General features: G+C 39.6%; 1 protein-coding gene across 1 annotated transcript in view; it reads left to right on the top strand.

Moving 5' to 3' along the window:
* Window positions 1–328: 328 nt before the first annotated feature.
* The window catches only part of LOC105441386 (alpha-1,3-mannosyl-glycoprotein 4-beta-N-acetylglucosaminyltransferase B-like), a 37,488-nt gene continuing 12,825 nt past the window's right edge, over window positions 329–24,991 (top strand). The window contains exons 1-4 of the mRNA XM_030975127.1: window positions 329–906; window positions 998–1,152; window positions 15,016–15,113; window positions 22,607–22,712. Coding sequence (XP_030830987.1) covers window positions 329–906; window positions 998–1,152; window positions 15,016–15,113; window positions 22,607–22,712 — 937 coding nt within the window. The remainder of the gene's footprint in view (window positions 907–997; window positions 1,153–15,015; window positions 15,114–22,606; window positions 22,713–24,991) is intronic.

Genomic DNA, 24,991 nt, shown 5'->3' with positions numbered 1-24,991 from the left:
AGCAACGGCCTCTTCGACGTCACTATGGGCAGTTTTGACGGAGCTGAGATATGTGAGTTGGTCGGCCTATACATCCTAAGTATCCTATCGAAGGACTATGGCAAAGATGGAATCGGGCTTTACAGAGACGATGGGCTAGCAGTCTTCAAGAGCATCTCCGGAAGCAGAGTCGATCGAATTAGGAAAAGCATAACGAGAACATTCCAAAAACTTGGCCTAAACATCACAATCGTTTGCAACCTAAAAATCACCAACTTCCTCGACATCACCTTCAACCTGAGTGATATATGGCAAGTACAACCCTTACAGGAAGCCGAATGACTGCCCAATGTACATCCACAAGCTATCCAACCACCCACCATCCATCATCAAGAATCTCCCAGCATCAATAAGCCGCCGAATAGCAGACATCTCATGCGATGAAGAGACTTTCAACGAAGCTTCCCCTGCCTACAACGATGCCCTAAAAGCCAGTGAATTTGCTGAAACCCTCACCTACACGAAGGAGCGCCCGACAAGGAGAAAGCAAAACCGGAAACGAAACATCATCTGGTTCAACCCTCCATTCAGCAAAAACGTCACAACCAACATCGGCAGATCGTTCCTGAGGCTTGTTGATAAGCACTTCCCAAAGAAATCAAAATTCAACAAGATATTCAACAGGAACACGCTCAAAGTCAGCTACAGTTGCATGCCGAATGTCGCCAGCATCATCAAGGCGCACAACAAGCAGGTTTCATCCACGGACGACCACACCAAGCCGAAAACCTGCAACTGCCGGAAAAAGAATGTGTGCCCCCTACAAGGAAACTGCCAGGCCGGCAGTATCATCTACAGTGCAAAAGTCTCCGGCCCAGAAAGCCCTAAGCAATATATTGGACTCACCGAGCCCCCGTTCAAGCTGAGGTACGGCAACCATCTACAGTCCTTCCGACATGAGAAGCACAAAAAACAGCACAGAACTCTCTAAACACATCTGGCAACTCAAACACCAAAGCACCCCATTCACCATCGAGTGGTCGATCTCCAGCAAGGCCCAGGCGTACTCCAGCGAAACGAAGAAATGCAACCTGTGCCTAACTGAGAAGCTTGCCATCATCAACGCCGAGAAACAGACACTCCTGAACAAAAGACCAGAACTCATCTCCAAATGCCGCCACGAAAACAAATTCTACCTCTGCAACTTCAAAAGAGACTATACTTAATTAAATATATATATATTTATGTACTAGCACCTTGGTGGAGACTATTTTGCGATACCCCCTCCCATGTTTAAAATTCCATCGCAGTACCTGAACAATCACAATAGCCCCTTCACCCATGAGTAAATCTTATTGTTTTGTATTGTATTGTATTCCTTATTTTGAACGTATTGTAGATTGTAGAGTAATCATGCTATCAGTTGCCTGATGATCGCTCGCAAGGCGTGAAACTCGGAGTTGCAACCATGCTCCATTAGTCTGCCTTGTCCAATATATATTTTGCTCTGCCCATAAGCATTGAGCACTGTACGGAGGTATAGACCAAATCTAAGTATATATATATATATATATATGTATTATGAATCAATTGATTTGGTCGATCCAGTTCGATGGCACAAACACGGCACTACTGGACAGAGAATGAAAAGAGATCATTTCATGACATGCTAAGGACGACACAGAATGCAAGGGTCCCCCCTTGCAAACTATGTAATCACAGAATGCAAGGGTACCACCTTGCATTTAGTCCCGTCCTTAACATCTCATGGAATGATCTGCGAGTACATAGTTTGGATAGACTGATCATACACTCCTATATAGAAATGAAAAGAGATCATTTTATGACATGCTAAGGACGACACAGAATGCAAGGGTCCACCCTTGCAAACTATGTAATCACAGAATGCAAGGGTCACCCCTTGCATTTTGTCCCGTCCTTAACACCTCATGGAATGATCTGCGATTTCATAGTTTGGATAGACTAATCGTACACTCCTATACAGAAATAAAAGGGGTCATTTCATGACATGAAAAGGACGACACAGAATGCAAGGGTCCCCCCTTGCATTTTGTCCCGTCCTTAACATCTCATGGAATGATCTGCGATTACATAGTTTGGATAGACTGATCATACACTCCTATATAAATGAAAAGAGATCATTTCATGACATGTTAAGGACGACAAAGAATGCAAGGGTCCCCCTTGCAAACTATGTAATCCAAGAATGCAAGGGTCCCCCCTTGCATTTTGTCCCGTCCTCAACATCTTATGGAATGATCTGCGATTTCATAGTTTGGATAGACTGATCCTACACTCCTATATAGAAATGAAAAGAGATCATTTCATGACATGTTAAGGACGACACAGAATGCAAGGGTCCCCCCTTGCATTTTGTCCCGTTCTTAACATCTCATGGAATGATCTGCGATTACATAGTTTGGATAGACTGATCCTACACTCCTATATAGAAATGAAAAGAGATCATTTCATGACATGTTAAGGACGACACAGAATGCAAGGGTCCCCCTTACAAACTATGTAATCACAGAATGCAAGGGCCCCCCTTGCATTTTGTCCCATTCTTAACATCTCATGGTATGATCTGCGATTTCATAGTTTGGATAGACAGATCCTACACTCCTATATAGAAATGAAAAGAGATCATTTCATGACATGTTAAGGACGACACAGAATGCAAGGGTTCCCCCTTGCATTTTGTCCCGTCCTTAACATCTCATGGAGAGATCTGCGATTACATAGTTTGGATAGACTGATCATATACACTCCTATATGGAAATGAAAAGAGATCATTTCATGACATGCTAAGGACGACACAGAATGCAAGGGTCCACCCTTGCAAACTATGTAATCAAGTAGTAGAGGTCTATTTTTAATAGTGTTACATGTAATCCACTACCGTATGGAAAATCATTACATCAACAATTAAAATGCAATTGGAAATCTGAAGAGGAGGCAGCACGTCAATAAGGAGAACATCACGATAATTAGTCAATAAAACTTAATTTACTTAAACGAAGAGGAATGTTATCTAAACACATAGTTCGCGATGGATATTAAAACTTCTTCGCAGCGCTAATGCGCTAGCGAACGTGCAGACACTATTCAGAAGGGAAAGAACGTACTTCCATAGGCTCAACACGCACCATGCCCCAATCTGTGCCGCATAACAAAATAACGCCCCCCGCCTCCATGCGCGCGCATTTCAGACGCACATACCCCCCCCCCCCAGTTTTTCCCGTTTTCGTCGTTACTGTCACTAAGTGCCATTTCCTTGTCTTTCTTCCTTTCTCACCCGGCTTCTCTCTTCTTTCTCTTTTCTCTTTCTCTCTCTCTCTCTCTTTCTTCTCTATACTTTTCTCTTCTCCTTTCTTTTTCTTTTCTTTTCCTCCTCTTTTTTTTCCTCCTCTTTTTTTTTGGCGCCGTCAATAGGGGGGGGGGGCGGCCGTTTCGCCCCCCTTGGATCCGCCACTGTATTGTATTACATTTTCACTGACAATGAATTCAAATTTTAATGCAATTTTAAAGTTTCCCAGGCTTATTTAGGAGAATGGAAAATTGATATCGTTAAGTTCTTCGATAACATCACTCAGTTTGATTTTATTGGAGATATACCTCATTAATGAAACAGTGTAAAGGCTATATAGTCTCATTTAAACCTATACCATTAAATTTCAAGCTCACCCACACATGATATATTGCGACACTTTCAAGGCTACTTATCTGACCGTAATAAAATGACTCAAATCCCTGAGTTTCAGGGGGCTCAGCCCCCTTGACCCTACGCCAATTAATAACCTGCCAGTGTCAAGAATAAGGTATCAAAATATGCTCATCTGACCGTAATTAAATGCCCACACCCCTAAGCTTCCGGGGGCTCTGCCCGTTTACCCTCGCCGGGGCTTTGCCTTTAGACCCCACGCCAATTTACGCTACGCTCTACCTGATAGTAAATACTTTAGCCTCCCCCACCCACTTTGAAAAAAGATCAGCGGGGCCTGCATGTAAGCGAATGGGGTGATGCTTATTTTTTGTCTGCCACCCAAACACTTTTGCTTATTATGTCACTGCTGGTCACCATAACGTACACAAATTTGGCTTGCAAAAATTCAAATTTGGGCCCCCCCCCCAAGAAATCCTGCCCAAAATATAACGCGGCGATGTAAGCGTGCATTCATAGTCGCTCTGGTAACGAAGGGATCGGTACCGAAATATGTGAAACAATTGCACATTTATCAAACAATGTTTAAGCTTTCTAGCATTGGCGCCGGAAGTGGGTGACAGGGGGGGGGGGGGAGAGAGGGGCACTTGCCCCCAACCCCCAAAATGGGGGGGGGGGCAAAACGCATTTTTGCCCCCCCACAAAAAAAAAAAAAAAAAAAAAAAAAAAAAACGCCCCCCTTCCCCAAAAAAGAAGATAAGCAGTAAAGGAGTAAAGATGGTTTGTATTTTTAAGCCAACAGAACATAACAATAATACAAACCTGAATTAAATCACATATTAAATTCCATTCAAAGAAAAAGAAAGTTAACATGAATTAAATTTCCTAAACATTCCGCATATGCTACCTATATTTATCAATGGAGGTTTTTATATTAGCGATACGCGCAAATCGTTGAAATATTATGAAGAGGATGGGAAAGCGTGTGTGTTTTTTTGTTATAGGGTGAGAAGACATGAGCCCCTGAACGGGGGGGGGGGGGGGTAATTTATTATTCGATACCAGTGATTTACAAATGTTGCTGAAATGACACGATTTTCCGGTATTTTTTTCTTCAATTTTTGTGTAAGTCATACATTTGTAATGCGTTTGTTAGAAAATTAGAAATTCCGAAATTTACAGTCGGGCGAAATATATGCTCATTTAGAAGCCATCTTGTCAGGTCCTGCAGAACGGCTGGGCTCGGCGGCTCGAGCCTCCCCCTCACTTTTTGAAAAATTATGTTATAGAGAAAAAGTAAGAAAAAGAGAGAGGAAAAATAAGTGACCTACCAATGTTACAAATGAGGTATCAAAATATGCTTATCTGACCGTAATTCAATGCCTGAAGCCCAAGAGCTTACGGGGGCTCCGCCCCCGGACCCCACCAAGGGCCCTAAGGCGGCCCCTGAATGCGCATCTGACCGTAATTGAATACCTAAAACCCCTGAGCTTCAGGGGGCTCTGCCCCCTGGACTCCCCGCCAATTAGTGACCTGCCAGTGTCACATATTAGGTATCTAAATATGCTTATCTGACCGTAATTTAATGCCTAAAAACTCTGAGCTTCCGGGGGCTCAGCCCCTTGACACTCCACTTTGAAAAATGTTCCACGGGGCCTGCATGTAACGTGTAAGAGTGGTGGTTAGCAGATTTTTCCTTCCCCCCTCCCTTCCAAACGTTTTTGCTCATTACGCCACTGCCCCTGGAAGGTGAGCCCCCTGGAATGTTTGCCTCCCCCCCCCAATCCCAAACTGCTTCCGGCGCGCCTGCTTTCTAGACTTCGGTAGATAACACTGTGGCTTTATATACAACGACAAACTCGTACAGCACTGTAGGATAGCAGGTCAGAGCAGGCGCGGATCCAGGATTTCTTAGGGGAGGGGGCCCAACTTTTTTTTTTTTTTGCTCCCGAAAATTTTGAAAAACGCGCCGGCCAAAAATTCGGTCAGGGGGGGGGGGGGGGGGGGGGGGGGGGGGGGGGGGGGGGGGGGGGGGGTAGTGAGCACATTTTTTTTTTTTTTATCCTCAAAAAAAATTCAATTTGCACCCCCCCCCCCTTGAGCGCCAGGGGGGGGGGGGGGGCCAACCCCACAAAATCATAAAAATCACGTGATTTCACATGATTTTTTTCTCAAGGAGGGGGGGGGGGGGGGGCCCGGGCCCCCAAAATCATAAAAATCACGTGATTTTACATGATTTTTTCCTCAAGGGGGGGGGGGGGGGGCCCGGGCCCCCCGGGCCCCCCCCCCCCCCCTGGATCCGCCACTGGGTCAGAGTTCACAGTGTTAAACAAAATCCATTTCAATGATGTTATTCTGGCGGCAAGACTACGGAATTTTCCGTACTTCGGTGATTGCATCATTCGCGGCTTCTACGGGAAATCCCGTAGATCGGCGGATATGGGTTTTAACAACTTGAATACTTTCAGTTTCATTTGTAGGGCTAAAAAGTATGGAGTTATGGCAATGGTTTGAAAAATGATCAGTAGAAGTTTGAGCAATATTGGAAAAAAATGAATAAAATTCCACAACGATGATTTGGTTGTCAGTTATTTTAATATCATCTTTAATAGGGTAACTTATAATATATATATATGTATTTTTTTTTGCCAAGTACATCTTTAATAATCTTCCTTTATTTAGAAAGATTACTCCTTTTTTTCTGCAACAAGTTGCAAAAGCATTGTATTTTAGCCCTTTTCAAAATAGAATTTAATTTATTGCGATAAGTTTTAAATATTTTTTCTGTTGATTGATTTCTGTTTTTACAAAATCTTTTGTACATCCAATCTGTTTTATGTATACATTTCAATACAGAATTTGTTTTCCATGGCTTACGTACTTGATATTTGTTATTCATTCTTCTTTTTGATAAACAATTATTTTCATTTGCTTTCTTAAAAAAGTGGATGAATTTACTATAAGCATTAATAATATCCTCACACGCTAAGACTTAACTATGGGCGGCTAAAGGGGCCAATATCAACAGTCACAAAAACAAACAAAGATGCATACAAACAAACAAAGAAGCATACAAACAAAGGACAGAGCAAAATAGACAAAGTACCCAGAAGAAAGGACCAATTAACAAAGAATAAATCAAAGGTCAGAGCAAAATAGACAAAGTACAGGTCAGAAGAAACAGAGGGCGTTATGGTTTACGGTAAGCAAATAGACATCAGGCACGAAAACGAGAAAGGACAAACTCAAACAGACATCACATCATCTATGAACTGACCCTCAAAGGACAACAGAGGGCGTTTTGGTTTACGGTAAGCAAATAGACATCAAGCACGAAAACGAGAAAGGACAAACTCAAAAGGACATCACATCATCTACGAACTGACCCTCAAAGGACAACAGAGGGCGTTTTGGTTTACGGTAAGCAAATAGACATCAAGCATGAAAACGAAAAAGGACAAACTCAAAATGACATCACATCACCTACGAACTGACCCTCAAAGGACAACAGAGGGCGTTTTGGTTTACGGTAAGCAAATAGACATCAAGCACGAAAACGAGAAAGGACAAACTCAAAAGGACATCACATCATCTACGAACTGACCCTCAAAGGACAACAGAGGGCGTTTTGGTTTACGGTAAGCAAATAGACATCAGGAACGAAAACGAGAAAGGACAAACTCAAACAGACATCACATCATCGTACGAACTGACCCTCAAAGGACAACAGAGGGCTAAGGCTCGCAAGTAATAACAGATGCGTATGTATTTCATTTAAAGACCGTCAATACTGGGCCAGAAGGGATTAGACCACACAGCGATAACGAGGTCACTGACAGGTGGCTATCTCTTTAACTCAGCTCTCAACTAACATAAGAAAAAGAGGGTGGGGGACCAAAAGGCACCGATTGGGGAAGTTTTCTATATAGAGGAACAGTGGCGTACGCAGGATTTTTTCAAGGGGGGGGGGGGTTTGGTAAAAAATACACATATAATACACACATAACAAAAACTCAAGGGGGGGGGGGGTTAACCCCCCAAACACCCCCCCCCCCCCCCCGCGTACGCGCCTGTAGAGGGAGCAAGTAGCTACAACATTACAAGTAGGACAGTGGGGCTTTAATCAATGATTATCCATCCAATTGCATAGACCATTTTGCCCAATTAAGACTGGGGCCAAAATGCCCTGTTGATTAATCATTATCGCTTCGTCTTCGATTATCTTTTTTTATTGTGAATGTCAGTCACTTGTTTTTTTTTTTTTTTTTTTTTTGGGGGGGGGGGGGGGGTCATTTGCCGGCGCTAATTCAGTAAGGTATCCAAAATATAGCCTACTAAAACAGACCCCAAATTTCGGTGAATAAATAATCAAATGTCCAAATAAAGATAATGATTTAAAAGGCGTTATGTTCCTTACCTGTTTCGTGTCAATTTTGTTGTATTTGGGGGAGTATTTTTCGGAAAAACATTGATTTTAGTATGCACTTTTTCAAAAGTTTCACGCCAAACCGCTGCACAATACAAATGCATCATGATGGTGGATTGCGTGCGGGCGCGCGCCTGTGTGAAGTTATCTACCGTAATGAGGATCTGGGACAGAAGATAATAGTTGCCAATTTAAGTATATTTAAGTATAAAAGAGGGAAACGGGGGCGAAGGGCTCTTGCCTCCTCCTCCCCCCCCCCGTCAAAAATTAAATGAGAGAGAGAGAGAGAAGGGAAAGAGAATATAAAAGGAAAGAAAGAAGAGGAAGAAGAATAAGAAGAAAAGAGGGAAACGGGTGGGGGGCAAAGGGCTCTTGCCTCCCCCCGCCCCATAAACAAAAATAGGAGAAAAGGAAGGAAATGGATAGAAAAAAGGAAAAGAGCAGATAAAGGGTAATAAAAATAGAGGAAGAAGAAAAGAAAAGAAGGGGGATATCAATTGCAATTTTCCTGCCAACAAGTTGTGGATCGGGGGGGGGGGGGGGCAAATGGCCCTTGCACCCAGGCGCGGATCTACGGGGGGGGGGTTTAGGGGGTTTAAACCCCCCCTTGGGCGGCCCAAAAAAAGAAAAAAAAAAAGAAAAAAGAACGCACTCTGGAGAGGAACCCTTTCAAGTGCAAATATTGTGAGAAGATATTCAACTCATCTGGTAACTTAACCAAACACATGATAACTCTGGATATAACTGTGTATTAAACTGTTACTTGATTTAAAAAGACGTTATCATGCACTGCTTTTTATGGTCTCCATTGTGTTAATAGATGCCAGGAAAACATCACTTACGGGGTTCAAATAAACACCCCCAAAAAAAATCGGCTCGCCGCTTCGCGGCTCGTGCACGATGCTCCGCATCGTCATTATTTTGGTCAACCCCCCCCTTAGCAAAAAGCTAGATCCGCCCCTGGCACCCCCTATCACCCCCCTTTCAGGATATTGCCGGTAAAATTGCGCTGCCGTCGGGAAAAAAGAGAAAAGGGGGAGGGAAAAAAGAGAGGGAAAGGAAAGAAAAAGGGAAAGAAAAGAAAGAAAGAAAAAGAAAGGAAAAGAATAGTTTAACTGCCAGAGTCACAAAATAATGAGGTATCAAAAAATGCTCATCTGACCGTGATTAAAAAAGACTAAAACCCCTCAGCTTCTGGGGGCTCTGCCCTCTTGATTCCGCCTAGGGCCCTGAGGCGGGCCCTTAGATGATCATGTGACCGTCATCAAATGCCTAAAAACCCTGAGCTTCCGGGGGCGGTGGGGGCGGTTCCCCCAAAACGCCGGCCAAAAAAAAGGAGCAGATAAAGAACACTTTTGAAATTCAGACAAGTATTACGAATCGCCTTCTTTCTCTGTAATAATTTAATGCAACCTCAAAGCTTCCGCACTTCGCGCGGGAGGGAGGGAGGGGGGCAACTGAATTCAGACTAAGATTAAGAGTCTAGAACGGTACCTGGAGTTGTCTTCTTTTTCTAATAATTATTCTATGAAACGTCAAAGCTTTCGCGCGGGAGGGGGGGGGGGGGGAGAGAAATGAATTTAATCAAGGATTAAGTGTCGAGAACGGTACAACCGTGCAGGAGGGGGGAACTGAGTTCCGACAAATATTAAGAGTCGAGAACGGTACAACGAATCGTCTTCTTATTCTCATTATTTAATGAAACTTAAAAGCTTCAACGCTTCGAGCGGGAGGGGGGAAACTCAATTCAGACAAGAATTAACAGTCGAGAACGGCACAATGATCGTCTTCTTTCCCTAGGGGCCAAATTTGAAATTATGCGAGCCAAATATTGACCAGCAGTGACGTAATAGGGGGGTGGGTGCAGGGAGGGGCGAGTTTTTCCCCTCCCTCCTCCGCAAAGCGCGAAAGCTTTGACGTTTCATAGAATTATTAGAGAAAGAAGACAATCCGACGTACCGTTCTCGACTCTTTATCCTAGTCTGAATTCAGTTGCCCCCCCCCTACCTCCCGTGCGGAAGCTTTAAGGTTTCATTAAATTATTAAAGAGAAAGAAGACGATTCGTGATACTGTCTTGTCTGAATTTCAAAAAATTTCTTCGTCTGCTCCTTTTGTTTCCTACGTCCTCTTCCTTTTTTCTCCTCTCTTTTTTGTTTTTTGTTTTTGGCCCGCGTTTCTGGGGGGGATCGCCCCCACCACCCCCACCCCCCCCCAATTCCAAACTGCTTCCGGTGCGCCTGTCCTGGGCAGCATTCCAGCCAGGCGTTACATGACGCTTAAAAACTGTATGACCAACAATGACTGTCGCATCCTACCTGGTACCCATTTAACACCGGGTGGAGAGTAGCAAGTGCAGGTTAATATCTTGCCAAAGGATATTAGTGCCGTGTCGGGATACGAACCCTCGACTTTTTCATCTCCAAGTCAAGCAGGGGATGTCTCTATAAAATTATCAAAGATAGAAGGTATAATATACCTACTTAAAAACAAAGACAATTATTCAGGGCCTTGTGTCGCCCCTCCCCTCAGCTACGCCATAGCCGTGGGGGTGTTTTACATCCAATATTTCCCTTTCCATATTATCAATAGCGACCCTCTGCTCCTATTATGAACAGAGACCCTCATTTCGTATTATGAATAAAGGTCCTTATAGTGACCCTCTTCTCCTATAATAAATAGCGGTCCTTGTGAATAGCGAGCAGACCCCCCCCTCCCACACCAACATTCTGATAATGAATGAAACCACTCTGTAATCAAAACCAGTCCGTTTTACGTAAAACTTTTCCACCCCCATGCTTTATTTTGTTTTATTGAAATGGCAATCAGTCGAGAACTAATTTTTTTCATTCTCTGTTTTATTCGGTTTTTTAAATATATAATGTGAATAACAGTATCCCTCCCTTTCATTTCCCTCCCTTCTCTCTTCTTTATTTTTTGGCGGGGAGGGGGGGGGGGGGGTTCCCTCTTTTCTTCTTATTCTTCTTCCTCTTCTTTCTTTCCTTTTATATTCTCTTCCCCCTTTTTCCTTCTCTCTGTCTCCCCCATCAACATAGTAATAACGAATAAGACCACTCTGTAATCAAGACCATTCCATTTTATTTGATACATTTTCAATATACTTAAATTGGCAACTATTTTCTTCTGTCCCACATCCTCATTACGGTAGATAACTTCACACAGGCGCGCGCCCGAACGCAATCCACCATCATTATGCATTTGTATTGTGCAGCAGTTTGGCGTGAAACTTTTGAAAAAGTGCATACTAAAATCAATGTTTTTCCAAAAAATACTCCCCAAAATACAACAAAATTGACACGAAACAGGTAAGGAACATAACGCCTTTTAAATCATTATCTTTATTTGGACATTTGATTATTTATTCACCGAAATTTGGGGTCTGTTTTAGTAGGCTATATTTTGAATACCTTACTGAATTAGCGCCGGCAAATGACCCCCCCCCCCCAAAAAAAAAAATAAAAAAAAATAAACGAGTGACTGACAATCACAATAAAAAAATATAATCGAAGACGAAGCGATAATGATTAATCAACAGGGAAATTTGGCCCCAGTCTTAATTGGGCAAAATGGTCTATGCAATTGGATGGATAATCATTGATTAAAGCCCCACTGTCCGACTTGTAATGTTGTAGGTACTTGCTCCAGGCGCGGATCCAAGGGGGGGGGGGGGGGAGGGGGCCGACGGGTCCGGCCCCCCCCTGTTTTTTGTTTTTTTTTCGGGGTCAAATACCAAAAAAAAATTATGCATACTACCCCTCCCCCCCACTGAGCGAGATATCGGTAGGCTCAATTTTCACATTTTCGAGGACAAATACGAGAAGAAAAAAAATTAAAATCACTACCCCCCCCCCCCCCCCCCCCACTGAGCGAGATTTTGGTCTGCGCGATTTTCACATTTTAGGCCCCCCTACCGGCAAATCCTGGATCCGCCCCTGACTTGCTCCCTCTACAGGCGCGTACGCGGGGGGGGGGGGGGGGGGGGGGGGGGGGGGGTGTTTGGGGGGGTTAACCCCCCCCCTTGAGTTTTTGTTATGTGTGTATTATATGTGTATTTTTTACCAACCCCCCCCCCCCTTGAAAAAATCCTGCGTACGCCACTGTTCCTCTATATAGAAAACTTCCCCAATCGGTGCCTTTTGGTCCCCCACCCTCTTTTCTTATGTTAGTTGAGAGCTGAGTTAAAGAGATAGCCACCTGTCAGTGACCTCGTTATCGCTGTGTGGTCTAATCCCTTCTGGCCCAGCATTGACGGTCTTTAAATGAAATACATACGCATCTTGCGAGCCTAAGCCCTCTGTTGTCCTTTGAGGGTCAGTTCGTACGATGATGTGATGTCTGTTTGAGTTTATCCTTTCTCGTTTTCGTTCCTGATGTCTATTTGCTTACCGTAAACCCAAACGCCCTCTGTTGTCCTTTGAGGGTCAGTTCGTAGATGATGTGATGTCCTTTTGAGTTTGTCCTTTCTCGTTTTCGTGCTTGATGTCTATTTGCTTACCGTAAACCAAAACGCCCTCTGTTGTCCTTTGAGGGTCAGTTCGTAGATGATGTGATGTCCTTTTGAGTTTGTTCTTTCTCGTTTTCGTGCTTGATGTCTATTTGCTTACCGTAAACCAAAACGCCCTCTGTTGTCCTTTGAGGGTCAGTTCGTAGATGATGTGATGTCTGTTTGAGTTTGTCCTTTCTCGTTTTCGTGCCTGATGTCTATTTGCTTACCGTAAACCATAACGCCCTCTGTTTCTTCTGACCTGTACTTTGTCTATTTTGCTCTGACCTTTGATTTATTCTTTGTTAATTGGTCCTTTCTTCTGGGTACTTTGTCTATTTTGCTCTGTCCTTTGTTTGTTTGTATGCTTCTTTGTTTGTTTGAATGCATCTTTGTTTGTTTTTGTGACTGTTGATATTGGCCCCTTTAGCCGCCCATATTAGTGGGCATTCAGTGGGCTCTGCGGACATAGAAACATACACATCGGTATGAAACGTTCACAGACGGAGCTATAATTCCCCTTGTTACCACAAACTTTTAAGCTAAGACAAGTAAGGATACTGAAATTGTGTGTGCTTGCTGCGTTCATCAGTGAGTTTATCGGATTTCGCACTGTTCGTATCAAAGCGATATTATAAAAAAAACTCTTTTCCTGTTCAATCGTCTTTGTCGATCAGTCAAGCTCCGACTATTGATCTAAAACAAACTAGCACGGATATATCTTGAGAAATAATTTGGATTGACTTAATTCACAGAAGTGGAGGACGCTGGCGCTATAACTCTAATCTCTAAGGTTTACAGATTGTTGTGTTCTTCTTGAAGTGTACCACGATGGAACGCATTAGATTGATCTATAGACTACTTTTTCTTTGCATGGCTGTAATCTTCATGAATATGATATTGCATTTACGAGTACAAGGTAAGTGGACATGTTTTAACAAGCAATAAGTAAATTAAGATTTCAAAATTGTGTGTGTGTGCGCGCGTGTGTGTGAGTGTGTATTTGTTATAAGTGTACACATATCCCTTTTTTCCACTGAAAATGCATGGTAACAATTTTGAGAAAAGAACAGCATGTATTGCGAACATGATTTGGGTAGTAGTTAGGCGCCCGAATATAACCATTTTTATATCGAAATGAAATTTATACCACAACAAAGTGTTTTTTCGGCATCGTTAATTTGGATATCTCGCAAAATTGAGAAATTGAGATAATTCTTTTTACGTTTTATCCAATGTATACTTTGGGCAAGGTTAATCAAGTTTCAAAATGTGGAAAGCTCTCAGGAATTATTCATGCTTTTGCCTTGCAGCCACTTTAGGTAAACTCGTGAAAACAGGGATTTCAAATTGATTATAATTCCCATAGTATTTAATTGGCATTATGCAAAATGTAACTGATATAAAAATGGTAAGAACTTAAAAGATATTACTGAGGCGCAACAAGTCAAATAGACCCCGCTTAGATCAGAGGCATTATGCATGCTTTTGACCACACACAAAAAGGCCATATGCTATGGTAAAGTACTATACCTTTAATAGTACAAATACAATTTACTAGCATTTCCTTGAAATTATGTAAATATGACTCCATAGATCCCAGGCATTATGCATGCTTTTAACCACAAAAAAGAGGCCAGTATTCACTCTCTATCACCGCCTTATATACTCCTGTGGTGACGTGATACATTCCCTTCATCCTTCACTTTCTACCACTGCCTTATATAATCCAGTGGTGACGTGATACATTCCCTTCGTCCTTCACTTTCTACCACTGCCTTATATACTCCAGTGGTGACGTGATACATTCCCTCCATCCTTCGCTTTCTACCACTGCCTTATATAATCCAGTGGTGACGTGATACATCCCCTTCGTCCTTCACTTTCTACCACTGCCTTATACACTCCAGTGGTGACGTGATACATTCCCTCCATCCTTCTCTTTCTACCACTGCCTTATATAATCCAGTGGTGACGTGATACATCCCCTTCGTCCTTCACTTTCTACCACTGCCTTATACACTCCAGTGGTGACGTGATACATTCCCTCCATCCTTCTCTTTCTACCACTGCCTTATATAATCCAGTGGTGACGTGATACATCCCCTTCGTCCTTCACTTTCTACCACTGCCTTATACACTATTACATTATTTTCCACGTATATATTCCACCATGCAAACAATTTGGAAAAATAGATGTGTACTTGAATGAATGAAATATATATATAATTATATACATAGCAAGTTAACAAACTTTTGCTCGCGCGCTTCGCTATCAGCTTGAATATTTGTCCCTATGGTACCCTGCCTGCAACCCATGCTCCTTTTAAAGAACCAATTAATTTCATTCCAACTCAGCTTAATTTAAAAGAAAGTTGATCGATTAAGGACATCAGTAAACCATTGTTCTTTCTCATGATTTATAGATTTCAGGCCATGGCCAAAAAATTCCCAGGTCATATGTGAAAGTGACAGGATCCAACGCCTTCGCAATAATCTTGGTGTCAATAATCCACGAGATGAGGTAAGAACTTTCTTGAAATTTTAATACTGGACAGCACTTGACATCTTAATGTCTTTCGACAAGTCATTAACTCAACCCTTTAAGCTTATTGTCGTTTCTGTCTAACATCAAAATACAAATTAAAGGGAATATTTAATATCCAGTTAAAGGGCCAGCTAACTGACAGCATCTTATCGCTTATTCCACTGTGAAATATTGAATATTTTTCATCTCTTATTTTTTAGCCTTTACAAATTACATTCTTTAATAGTTCTTCCTTAGACGACACAGCTCTAAATATTCATCACATTATCTTTTTGATCTCACTAATCTGACATATCGCATGGCTTAAATATTCTTGTTAATGTGCTATATGTTGAAGAGAGTTTTGAAACACCCTTTTTGTCATATAGTGACAAAATGTTTCGCTAGCTTTTCGCTTTACATTATCCTAACGGAGAATGATAGCATAGAGCAATTCCATATTCCAGAAATAATTTCTGTTTGACATTTGTGTTATTCAATTATTTACTTATTGTTTGTTGATTTTATTTCCGAAATACATATATACATACAAATTAAAAAAACATACATATAAAACACATTTCAAACGATAAGAAAGTAAGTAAATGTGTAAAGTATAGACAAACGGTTGGATAGCCCATTTCAGAACCATTTTCAAAATGGTCCTGTTCTTTCATGGGGTCCAAAAGGAAAAATCATATTAATTTACATACAATATCAATTTTTATAAAAATCATAGTAATTTACCAATACACTACCCCCCCCTTATCGATCCCCCTAACCTCATCACCCCCAACCACCCTCTCGATACTGCCAACCCCTCCCGCTACCCCTTCCCAAGTCCTCGAAGGTATATTATCTCTGTCATAACATTTCAAACTAAACTTTTTATTTCTTTTTTAAACATAGCCAAACTTCTTGATTGTCGAATGTGCATAGACAATCCATTATACAATTTACTTCAGCGATACAGAAACGTACGCTTACAATTCTGTGTTTTCGGTTTAGGCAAAACTAAATTAGTACTACTAAGGGCATAGTTAGTAGTCTTAACAATAAACTTCTCTTTCAAATATACAGGTGCCAAATCGTGAAATATTTTATACATCAAAGTATAACTGTGCCTAACTTGTCTATTTTCTAACATATCCCAATTTAAAATATCATGAATTTCACTAATTGGTTTATGTTCAGATAATTTATATTCAAGAATAATTCTACCTGCCCTGTTCTGTAATTTTGTAACATGTCTACTTGAGACTTAGCGCCCGAATGCCATAACACGTCACCATAACCAAAATGGCATTATTGCGGCATAATATACAAGTTTTAACCTCTCATTAACATAGTTACGCAACCTTCCTAAGAAACTAATCATTTTTTCCAACCTTTTTACATAATTCATCAGCGTGTACATTCCATTATAATTCACAATCAATAAAAATACCAAGATATTCAAATTTGTCAATTTGTCATTTGTCAATTCGCCGTTCTCCACCGTCCGCAGACATTTTCGCGCACGGTGGCACACGGTAGGCCTACACGGCAGAGTGTGAGAGTCACTTAAGGACCGCTATTCATAAGGACCGCTATTTGTAAAGACCACTATTTATAACGTGCAAGTTCCATACCTGAAGGACCGCTATTCATAATAGAATTAGAGGGTCAACATTCATAAAGAAATAGGAAACGTAATTCCTAAGGATCGGTATTCATAATGTGAAATAAGGGTCGCTATTCATAATTTACTTGAGAGTCATTACTCATAAGGACCGCTATTCTTAAAACAACAGGAGGGTCGCTATTTATAAACAAAAGGAAGGGGCGCAAAACATAATTTACATTGGGGGTCACTACTCGTAAGGACCGCTATTCATAATACGAAATGATGGTCTCTATTCATATAACGAGAAGAGGGTCGCTATTCATAATAGGAGAAGAGGGTCGCTATTCATAGGACGAAATGAGGGTGTCTATTTATAATACGAGGAGAGGGTCGCTACTCATAATACTAAATAAGGGTCGCTATTCATAATATGAGATGAAGGTCGCTATTCATAATAGGAGAAGAAGGTCGCTATTCATATTACGAAATGAGGGTCGCTATTCAAAATATGAATTGAGTGTCGCTATTCATAATACGGAATACATGTCAGTTTTTTATTGCTATTATTGCTATTATTGTTATTGTTGTATTTTCTTTGTATCCTCGAATGTTTTTATATATTGTTTATGTTGCATGTATACGTGATTGTCACTCGCCAGTAGTGGACGAATTTCTGTATTTTTTAAATCAGACAATAAATTATCTTGAACCTGGGATGAGGGTCGCTTTTCATAAAAAATAAATAGGCCGTAGTAATAAACAAAATGCTAATAACAAAGGAAAATATTGGATGGAGGACATACCCAACGGCTGTGGCGAAGACTTTTTTCTGGGGGGGGGGGCGACATATGACCCTGATTTTTTTTATTAAAAAAAGGTATATTTTACCTTTTATCTTTCATAAATATATAGAGACATCCCCCGCTCCAGTGGTGACGAAAAAAAGAAGTAAAACTGAACACACATATAATCCTATCGTAATTTGTCCTCCTTGTGGGAAATCTTGCCCCACCACCCTGTCCCCTACTGATTATCATAGTGATCATAGTTATATGTTTTTAGAGCAAGGTTTTGTTCCTCTGCAATCGAAAATGTCTCGTGTTATTCCAGTTTTAAAATCGGGAAAAAGTCTGATATGACAAATTTAAAAACCAATATCGATTCTCTCGGCGATAGCTAAAATTGATGAACAATTGGTATTTGATGAACTTTACGCTTAAATGGATCACAACGGATTTATAAGTTGCAATCAATCAGGTTTTCGACCAAGACACTTTACAATGACACCTCTATTTAACGTCACGGAAGACGGGCTTGGTAGTTTAGATAAAGGTAATCTTGTAGGAGTAGTGACCCTTGACTAAAAAAGGCCTTTCATACAGTTGACCACTCAATTCTTTTGAATAAGCAACGATTTATTGGCTTGAATGTATCGTCATTACAGTGGTGTAGAAGCTACTTAGCCAATCGCATTCAATATACTTGTGTAAATGGAATTTATTCCAATTCACGTAGTTATTTATCTTTATTAATGATGTGCCTTTATGTCTCAAAAAACAAATATTTGTATATGCTGATGATACGTGTCTATATTACGCTAGTGCAAATCATCAAACTCTTACGGAATCATTAAATGCAGACTTATTACTTATTGATATTTGGTTAAGAAGGAACACACTTGCTTGAAATGTGAACAAATGTGACCTACTTTTTTATTGGAACGAAGAAACGGCTAAAAAATATTGTATATACCAGTTGTATACATACAAAATGTTTCTCTCAAACGTGTAACCCACTGTAATAGTTATTGAATATCTAAGTAAGAAGGTATTACAAGATTATGTATTAGTTGAAAAGACTTAGACCATATGTTACACAGCAAACTGCACTCATATTTTTTAAATCCGTAATTCAATGTAAGTTTGATTACTGTAGTGCAACTTGGGGGAATGCCGGGAAAGGTAGTTTAGAAAGTTTGCAAAAGCTACAGAATAGGACACTTCGGTGGTACTCCAAGTTGAATGGAGGTTCCCTAGCCGAGATTTATTTCTTTCTTTGAAAACAGAATATCTATCACAACGGAGAGACAAACATGTTTTATATATTTTTTATAAAATTGTTCATGAAATGATATCTGGTGGGTTTAAAAAGTACTTTGTTATTAAAGAATATCACCATAGCTTGAGAAATGCTCATAAAACCTTAGGACTGCCGAAACCACATATGAATTCAAGAAAAGGAGCTTATGTTATTGAAGCATTAAATCTTGGAATCAGCTACCTATGAACGTACAAAATATGTCTTTCTCTGTATTCAAATCAAGTGCAATATAAATAATAATTTTATAAAATGCAATTTTATTGTTTGAGTTTTATTATATTTTAAATAACAGATAATATTAATATTTCTTACGCTTAAATATATATGTTTATAAGTAAAAAGTTAAATTAAACGCTGTTTGGAAAAAATACTGGCCGATGGGGAAAGGGGGTGGATAGTAATATCTTGGTTTGTACATTTTCATTTTTATTTGTATACTTACACTGTCGCTCATAACGTTGGAATATTTTTTTTTACCCCAATTCATGGAATTATTATGACAATGATTTATTCCAAAGAGATCTAGATAATAGTAAACATTCTCAGATTTTATTGAATTATAATTTGCCAGTGTTTGTTTTGCGTAACTGCTAAAGCATGTGTATGCTAATATGCTTATCAACTATGGGACCTACGTCCTTAAGTCATAAATGACAGTAATGAGGATTAATGCCCCACGAAAGGGCACTTATATAGCACATCGACACGGTTTTGATCCTGGGGCCTCACAGTTACGAGGCCATTGCTTTGCCACTGAACCATGACTATACGCAGCGGGGGCTAGGGTAGGGGGCAGTTCCCACAAATAAAAAAATGTAATAAAAAATCCAACAAATTATCAATAATTCATTGAATTCCTCCCCCCCCCCGCCCGTCCCCAAAATATTTTTTTCTTTCTGTGTGCCCATGCCTTCAGCCATAATGCATGGCCGTACAGAGGATTTGTTTATTTTGGGACCGGGGTAAAGTGCATTATGAATAGAGACCCTCTTCTCATTTTATGGATAGCGACTCTCAGGCTTTTCTCGTATTATGAATAGCGACCCTCTTCTTCGATTATAAATAATGACCCTTATGAATTATGACCCTAATGAATAGCGACACTAATTTCGCATTATGAATAGCGACCCTCTCGTCGTGTTAAGAATAGATACCCTCTTGTCGTATTATGAATAGCGACACATCTCCGTATTATGAATAGCGACCATCTTCTCGTATTAAGTGATGTATTTGAAAACGGTCAATGGGTGTCATGCAACACTCTCTTCGAACGTTTGGGTACAAGTTCTTTATTAGATAGCTTCAAACTTTCAAAACTAAAAAGGGCTTTTCCAAAAGTATGGGTAGAACAAATAAGAAATACCAATTTTAATCCAATTGCAACAGAAGTTGTTGAAGGAATGTTTTATATATCGAAATGCGACTTGATTAAATTAAGTCTCATGAAAGCAAACACTTTTATATTCTTTTGAATGAGTTCAAAAAAGAAAATCCTCCGGTGTCATTGTTTTGGCAGGAAATACTGCAACTACCAATCAATTTTGAGTGGAGTCATGTTTTAGATTTTAAATTAAAAAAGATCAAAGACAACAGAGTAAGACAATTTAATTTCAAACTGCTTCATAAAGTTTTACCCTTCAAAGATAATCTTTACAAGTGGAAAATTACTTCTGATATGCTTTGTACATATTGCAATGAATCAGAATCGTTTATACACATTTTGCTAAAATGTCGCCAAGCCGCAGTCTTTTGGCAAAAAATTCTTCATCTGGTAACGAACTTGTTCCAAAAAGATATTGAGTTAGGAGAAAAGATCATATTAATTGGTTTCAACATTGAAGACCCGGAGTTTCTGCTCATGAATGTACTAATTGTTTACGCACAATATGCAATTTATAAGGTGTATATACTTAATCATCTTAGAAGTAAATCCTTCAATAGTCATTCAATTTGGATGACTTTCAAAAGCGATTTTATGTTTGATGTCAATTGGCAATACAGAAACCAAGAACAATTAATAAATAATATCAAGATGAATCTTTCTTAGTTGAACCTTTAACGCATTTATATTCATGCCTTGATCTTTCCCTTCCACTTTCCTTATGTTTCCCCTATTTTATTATATCAGTTTGTTGATTGTGTATATATATATATATTGTAATTAAACTCTATATGAAATGTTGTTAAAATGATATAAAGTAATAAAGTGCCTCGTATGAGGAAAAGAGAAAAAAAAATCTTCTCGTATTATGAATAGCGACCCTTTTCTAGTACAATGAATAGGGACCCTTATGAATAACGACCCAGATTTTGAATTATGATTAGCGACCCTCTTCTCATATTATGAATACCGATCCTCTTCTTAGATTATGAAAAGCGGTCCTTATGAATGATGACCCTTTTCTCAAATAATGAATAGCGGTCCTTAAGAATAGCTGTCCTTATGAATAGCGGTCCTTACGTATAGCGGTCCTTATGAATAGCGGTCCTTATGTATAGCGGTCCTTATGAATAAGGGAGTTTACAGATAGCACATGGTACAAATGACCCCAAATATCCACAGATCTTTTACACATGGAGAAGTTCCACTTTGAGCATCTTAGAATAATAACTGCCAAAGTCCTAGATGTGCTTCATGAATACCTTTTGTTTGCCCTTTTGAAAAGAATACTTCCACCTGCGTATCATAGAATGTACCGTTGGTGCATAAATGAATAATGTTACATAACTTTCATGAGCGCATATCCAGTATTCATCTCTGTGGGTTTTACCATTTTGGTACAAATGACCTTTATTTGCCCATGCGCAGATTGTATCTGTAAACTCCCCTATAGCGGTCCTTATGAAAAGCGACATTACCCCGCTTTCAGAACGGAGTACCGCCGTTCAAAAATTTAAACTAGCCTTTACCTAGTAATGCAGAACAGGCGTTTATAATAATTAAATCAATCAAAAGCTCCCCCCCGCTTATCCCGAAAGGGTGCGTTAGGGCGGTACTCCGTTCCCAACGCCCCCTTTCTAGACATGCGGGGAGGGGGGGGGGGGGGCTTTCCTCGAAAGTCGAAAGGGTGCTTTGGACGCACCACACCGCGCCGCACCGCATCCTTTTGATATAAGCCCCCCCCCCCCCCCTTTGCCAAGTTCCGTCTCTGCCATTTAGCTTCTTTTGCTATTTATGTTAATTGAAATTTTGATATTTGCACTCTGCTGTTTGTATTTTTGACACTGTGATTTTAATTTTTGTTATCCTTTATCAACATTTTTTTTTGAACGATAATACATGTTTCATTTCTAATCAACAAATTTGATTTTAAAAGTAATGTTTGAATTTGCCTTTGATCCCGGGCCCCAGGCATCATCCCATAATCTCAACAACAATTTGATGTAATTGCCTCCTGGCGTCTCCAGTCCATCCAGCGTCTAATTGTCTTGGAGACTTCTATACACACCTCATCAGCTAGGTGTATTTTCTCCCATTTGCAAACGTTGCTTATATACTAGTCAGCTGTAAGAATAATAAGAGAGTGAAAACAAAAGTAAGCTCAGACATAACTGAGAAAAACGGGGAAATAATTATTCTTCCTGTAGATGTCACAAAATCATTTTTTCTTGCAGTTTCCTTTTTAAAACAGTGCCGTTTTTTTACTCGCCCTATCGGCAGACACAGTTGAAAAATATTGATTTTTCATATATTTTTGCCAGGCTCATGGACTGTGGCTACATGTTTAAAAGAGTACTACTAACATGTCTGATATTAAGAATACTTCCACCCTGTCTTTGCTAGGTGCAGCATTCGTCGCATGGAATTAGGACACCTCAACTTTGGACCAGACCTAATGAGAATGAGTTGGAAAAAGCTCTTGTCCTGGGATCAAGGCGAAACTTATCAAGTAAATAGATAGTAGCCTAGAAGTGTTCTGTGTAGGGACTGTCAAATCATGTCTTACATACGTTACCGACTTCATATTAGTGTTTTGTGTATTAGTTAAAAATATGGCATTATAAAACCCCCTTCAAGATCGCCGCGGAAATTTGCACGCATGTCAAGTGAAGTGTATAGAATAATATGATAATTTCAATTTTTTTAAAAATTCACTCATTTGCATATTTATGGTAATTTATGCAAATAAAGTCATAACAATAACATTTTTACCCATAAATAATATATTATTCATATTTAAGCACTCTTTTTCACTACATATATTCATTAGACCATTATGAATAATAATACAACAAAAATATTTGGAAGAGCCGGTTAATTCCTTATGTTATCCCTTGTTTTGATAATTTCTTATGTATTTCATTGTTTTGATAATTTCTTATGTATTTCATTGTTATGATAATTTCTTATGTATTTCATTGTTTTTGTTGTTTTATTTCATTTCTTACTACAATTCAACTATTTTGACTCCCATAACAACCACCTAAACTTTAAACAAGACCAAATAACCCATGTTTGATCTGTTTTTAGGAACAATGACTTTTCCATATGTTTTGTACACAAATCACGAAAATGAGCGATTTTCGGGCTGCCATGCAAAGACAAAAGGTCACGTGACCTTGTAACCGTAGATACGATTTTCAAAACAACTCTTTTAAAAGTTGCGCAAGACACGATAGAAAAAAGTCAGCGAGCGGCGGGGCGCCATCCATATGCGTTCCCGAGCAATTGAAAAATCGTGGAGGGGGGGGGGGGCATAATGGCCCCCGGCCTTATTAGGGTTAATGGGTTTAACCTGTATGCTAAGCTTAACGAGTACTCATTAAAAAAGTGTAGACTGAATTAAGTAATTAAGTAATTAATAATTACCTGGTAGATTTATCGATGTCTGTCATAACTTAATCACAATTATAATTAAATAAATGACACATAGTTGTAAAGCTTAGATCCTCTTCTTTCATTTGATACAACTCATATGATGCATATTTCACGCATGATTGATTAAAAACAATTTGAAGAGAGGAAACCAAAAAAGTCATTTGGCGGGCGGTATCTGATTTTCAAAGAGAAAATAACATTTCCAGAAAGTTCAATTTCTGCCCTTTCTTATGACACCTCAATCAGGAAAAATGAGCCAGGACTAACAAAGTTCTATTTGTTTAAAGTTATGCTTGCATTTCCATAAATTGATTAAACGAGTTCATTTTAACTGGCTGCCTGCAGTAGCAACAAACAGAGTTGACAAAAGACTTTACTCCATTTTGTTGACGATCAGTCATGCACAAAGAAGACGAAAGACTTGATGCATGGCTGATAATGTGATAACCCCATATTCTTTAATAGTAAATCATACTTTTATGTTGTGCCATATAAAAATACAACAGTATAAAGACTGAATAATCCTGGATCAAGTGAGTTACAAGTGAGTTACATCATAATAATAATAATAATAGCCTAATAGTCCACTCCAAATTTTAATAACCGAAACGGAAATTCTTTTTGCCCAATTGATCGTGAGCCCGGCAGCCACTGAGCAGCGCCAGATCGACGTTGCTCTATCCCTAATATTGCTGAACGCCAAACAAGGTAGCAACAACTCCCATCTTTTAACGTCTTTTGGTATGACGCGGCCGGGGTTCGAATCCACGACGTCCCGGTTATGAGGCGGACGCTCTACTGACTGAGCCAACACTCATGTGTGTAATATCCAACTTTCAAATGTATATCAAACAGGTTGGGCTGAATAACATCAAATACGAAGATTTTAAACTATCTACTATAAAATGATGAATAATACAAAATATGTATTACTTAAATGAATCAAAATGAGACATCTGTTATTCAATCATATATGGTGTTGACAATGATGTAGAATATACTAAGTATCGTCAATTTCATTGTAAAAGGAACCGCTATAGAAACAGCTCAATTCCGTATTTAATAGACCTGATGAATGCATGAATGAATCACCATTTACACTTTTCCATTTGTCTTAATTTTCTACCTGTTGAATGGTCCGGAATCTCATCGTCTGCTCACATTTTACATTTTATGCTTCCTTTCACTTGTAACACCTTTTTAAAATGCATAAATGTATATTAGATAGTGATAAGGTTTTGTAGCAAACATGACATGGCAATTCAGATCAGATGGTGTTCAATATTTTAATTCATGAACGTATTTTGCTCTCATGTGTGAAGGTCGGGAGGGTGTTCTTTTTGTTGTTTT

Source organism: Strongylocentrotus purpuratus, unplaced genomic scaffold (assembly GCF_000002235.5).
Source record: "Strongylocentrotus purpuratus isolate Spur 01 unplaced genomic scaffold, Spur_5.0 spur5_scaffold_8, whole genome shotgun sequence".
NCBI classification, from domain to species: Eukaryota; Metazoa; Echinodermata; class Echinoidea; order Camarodonta; family Strongylocentrotidae; genus Strongylocentrotus; species Strongylocentrotus purpuratus.
Note: the sequence above shows the minus strand (reverse complement) of the source record. Positions and strands in the feature narration are given on the sequence as shown.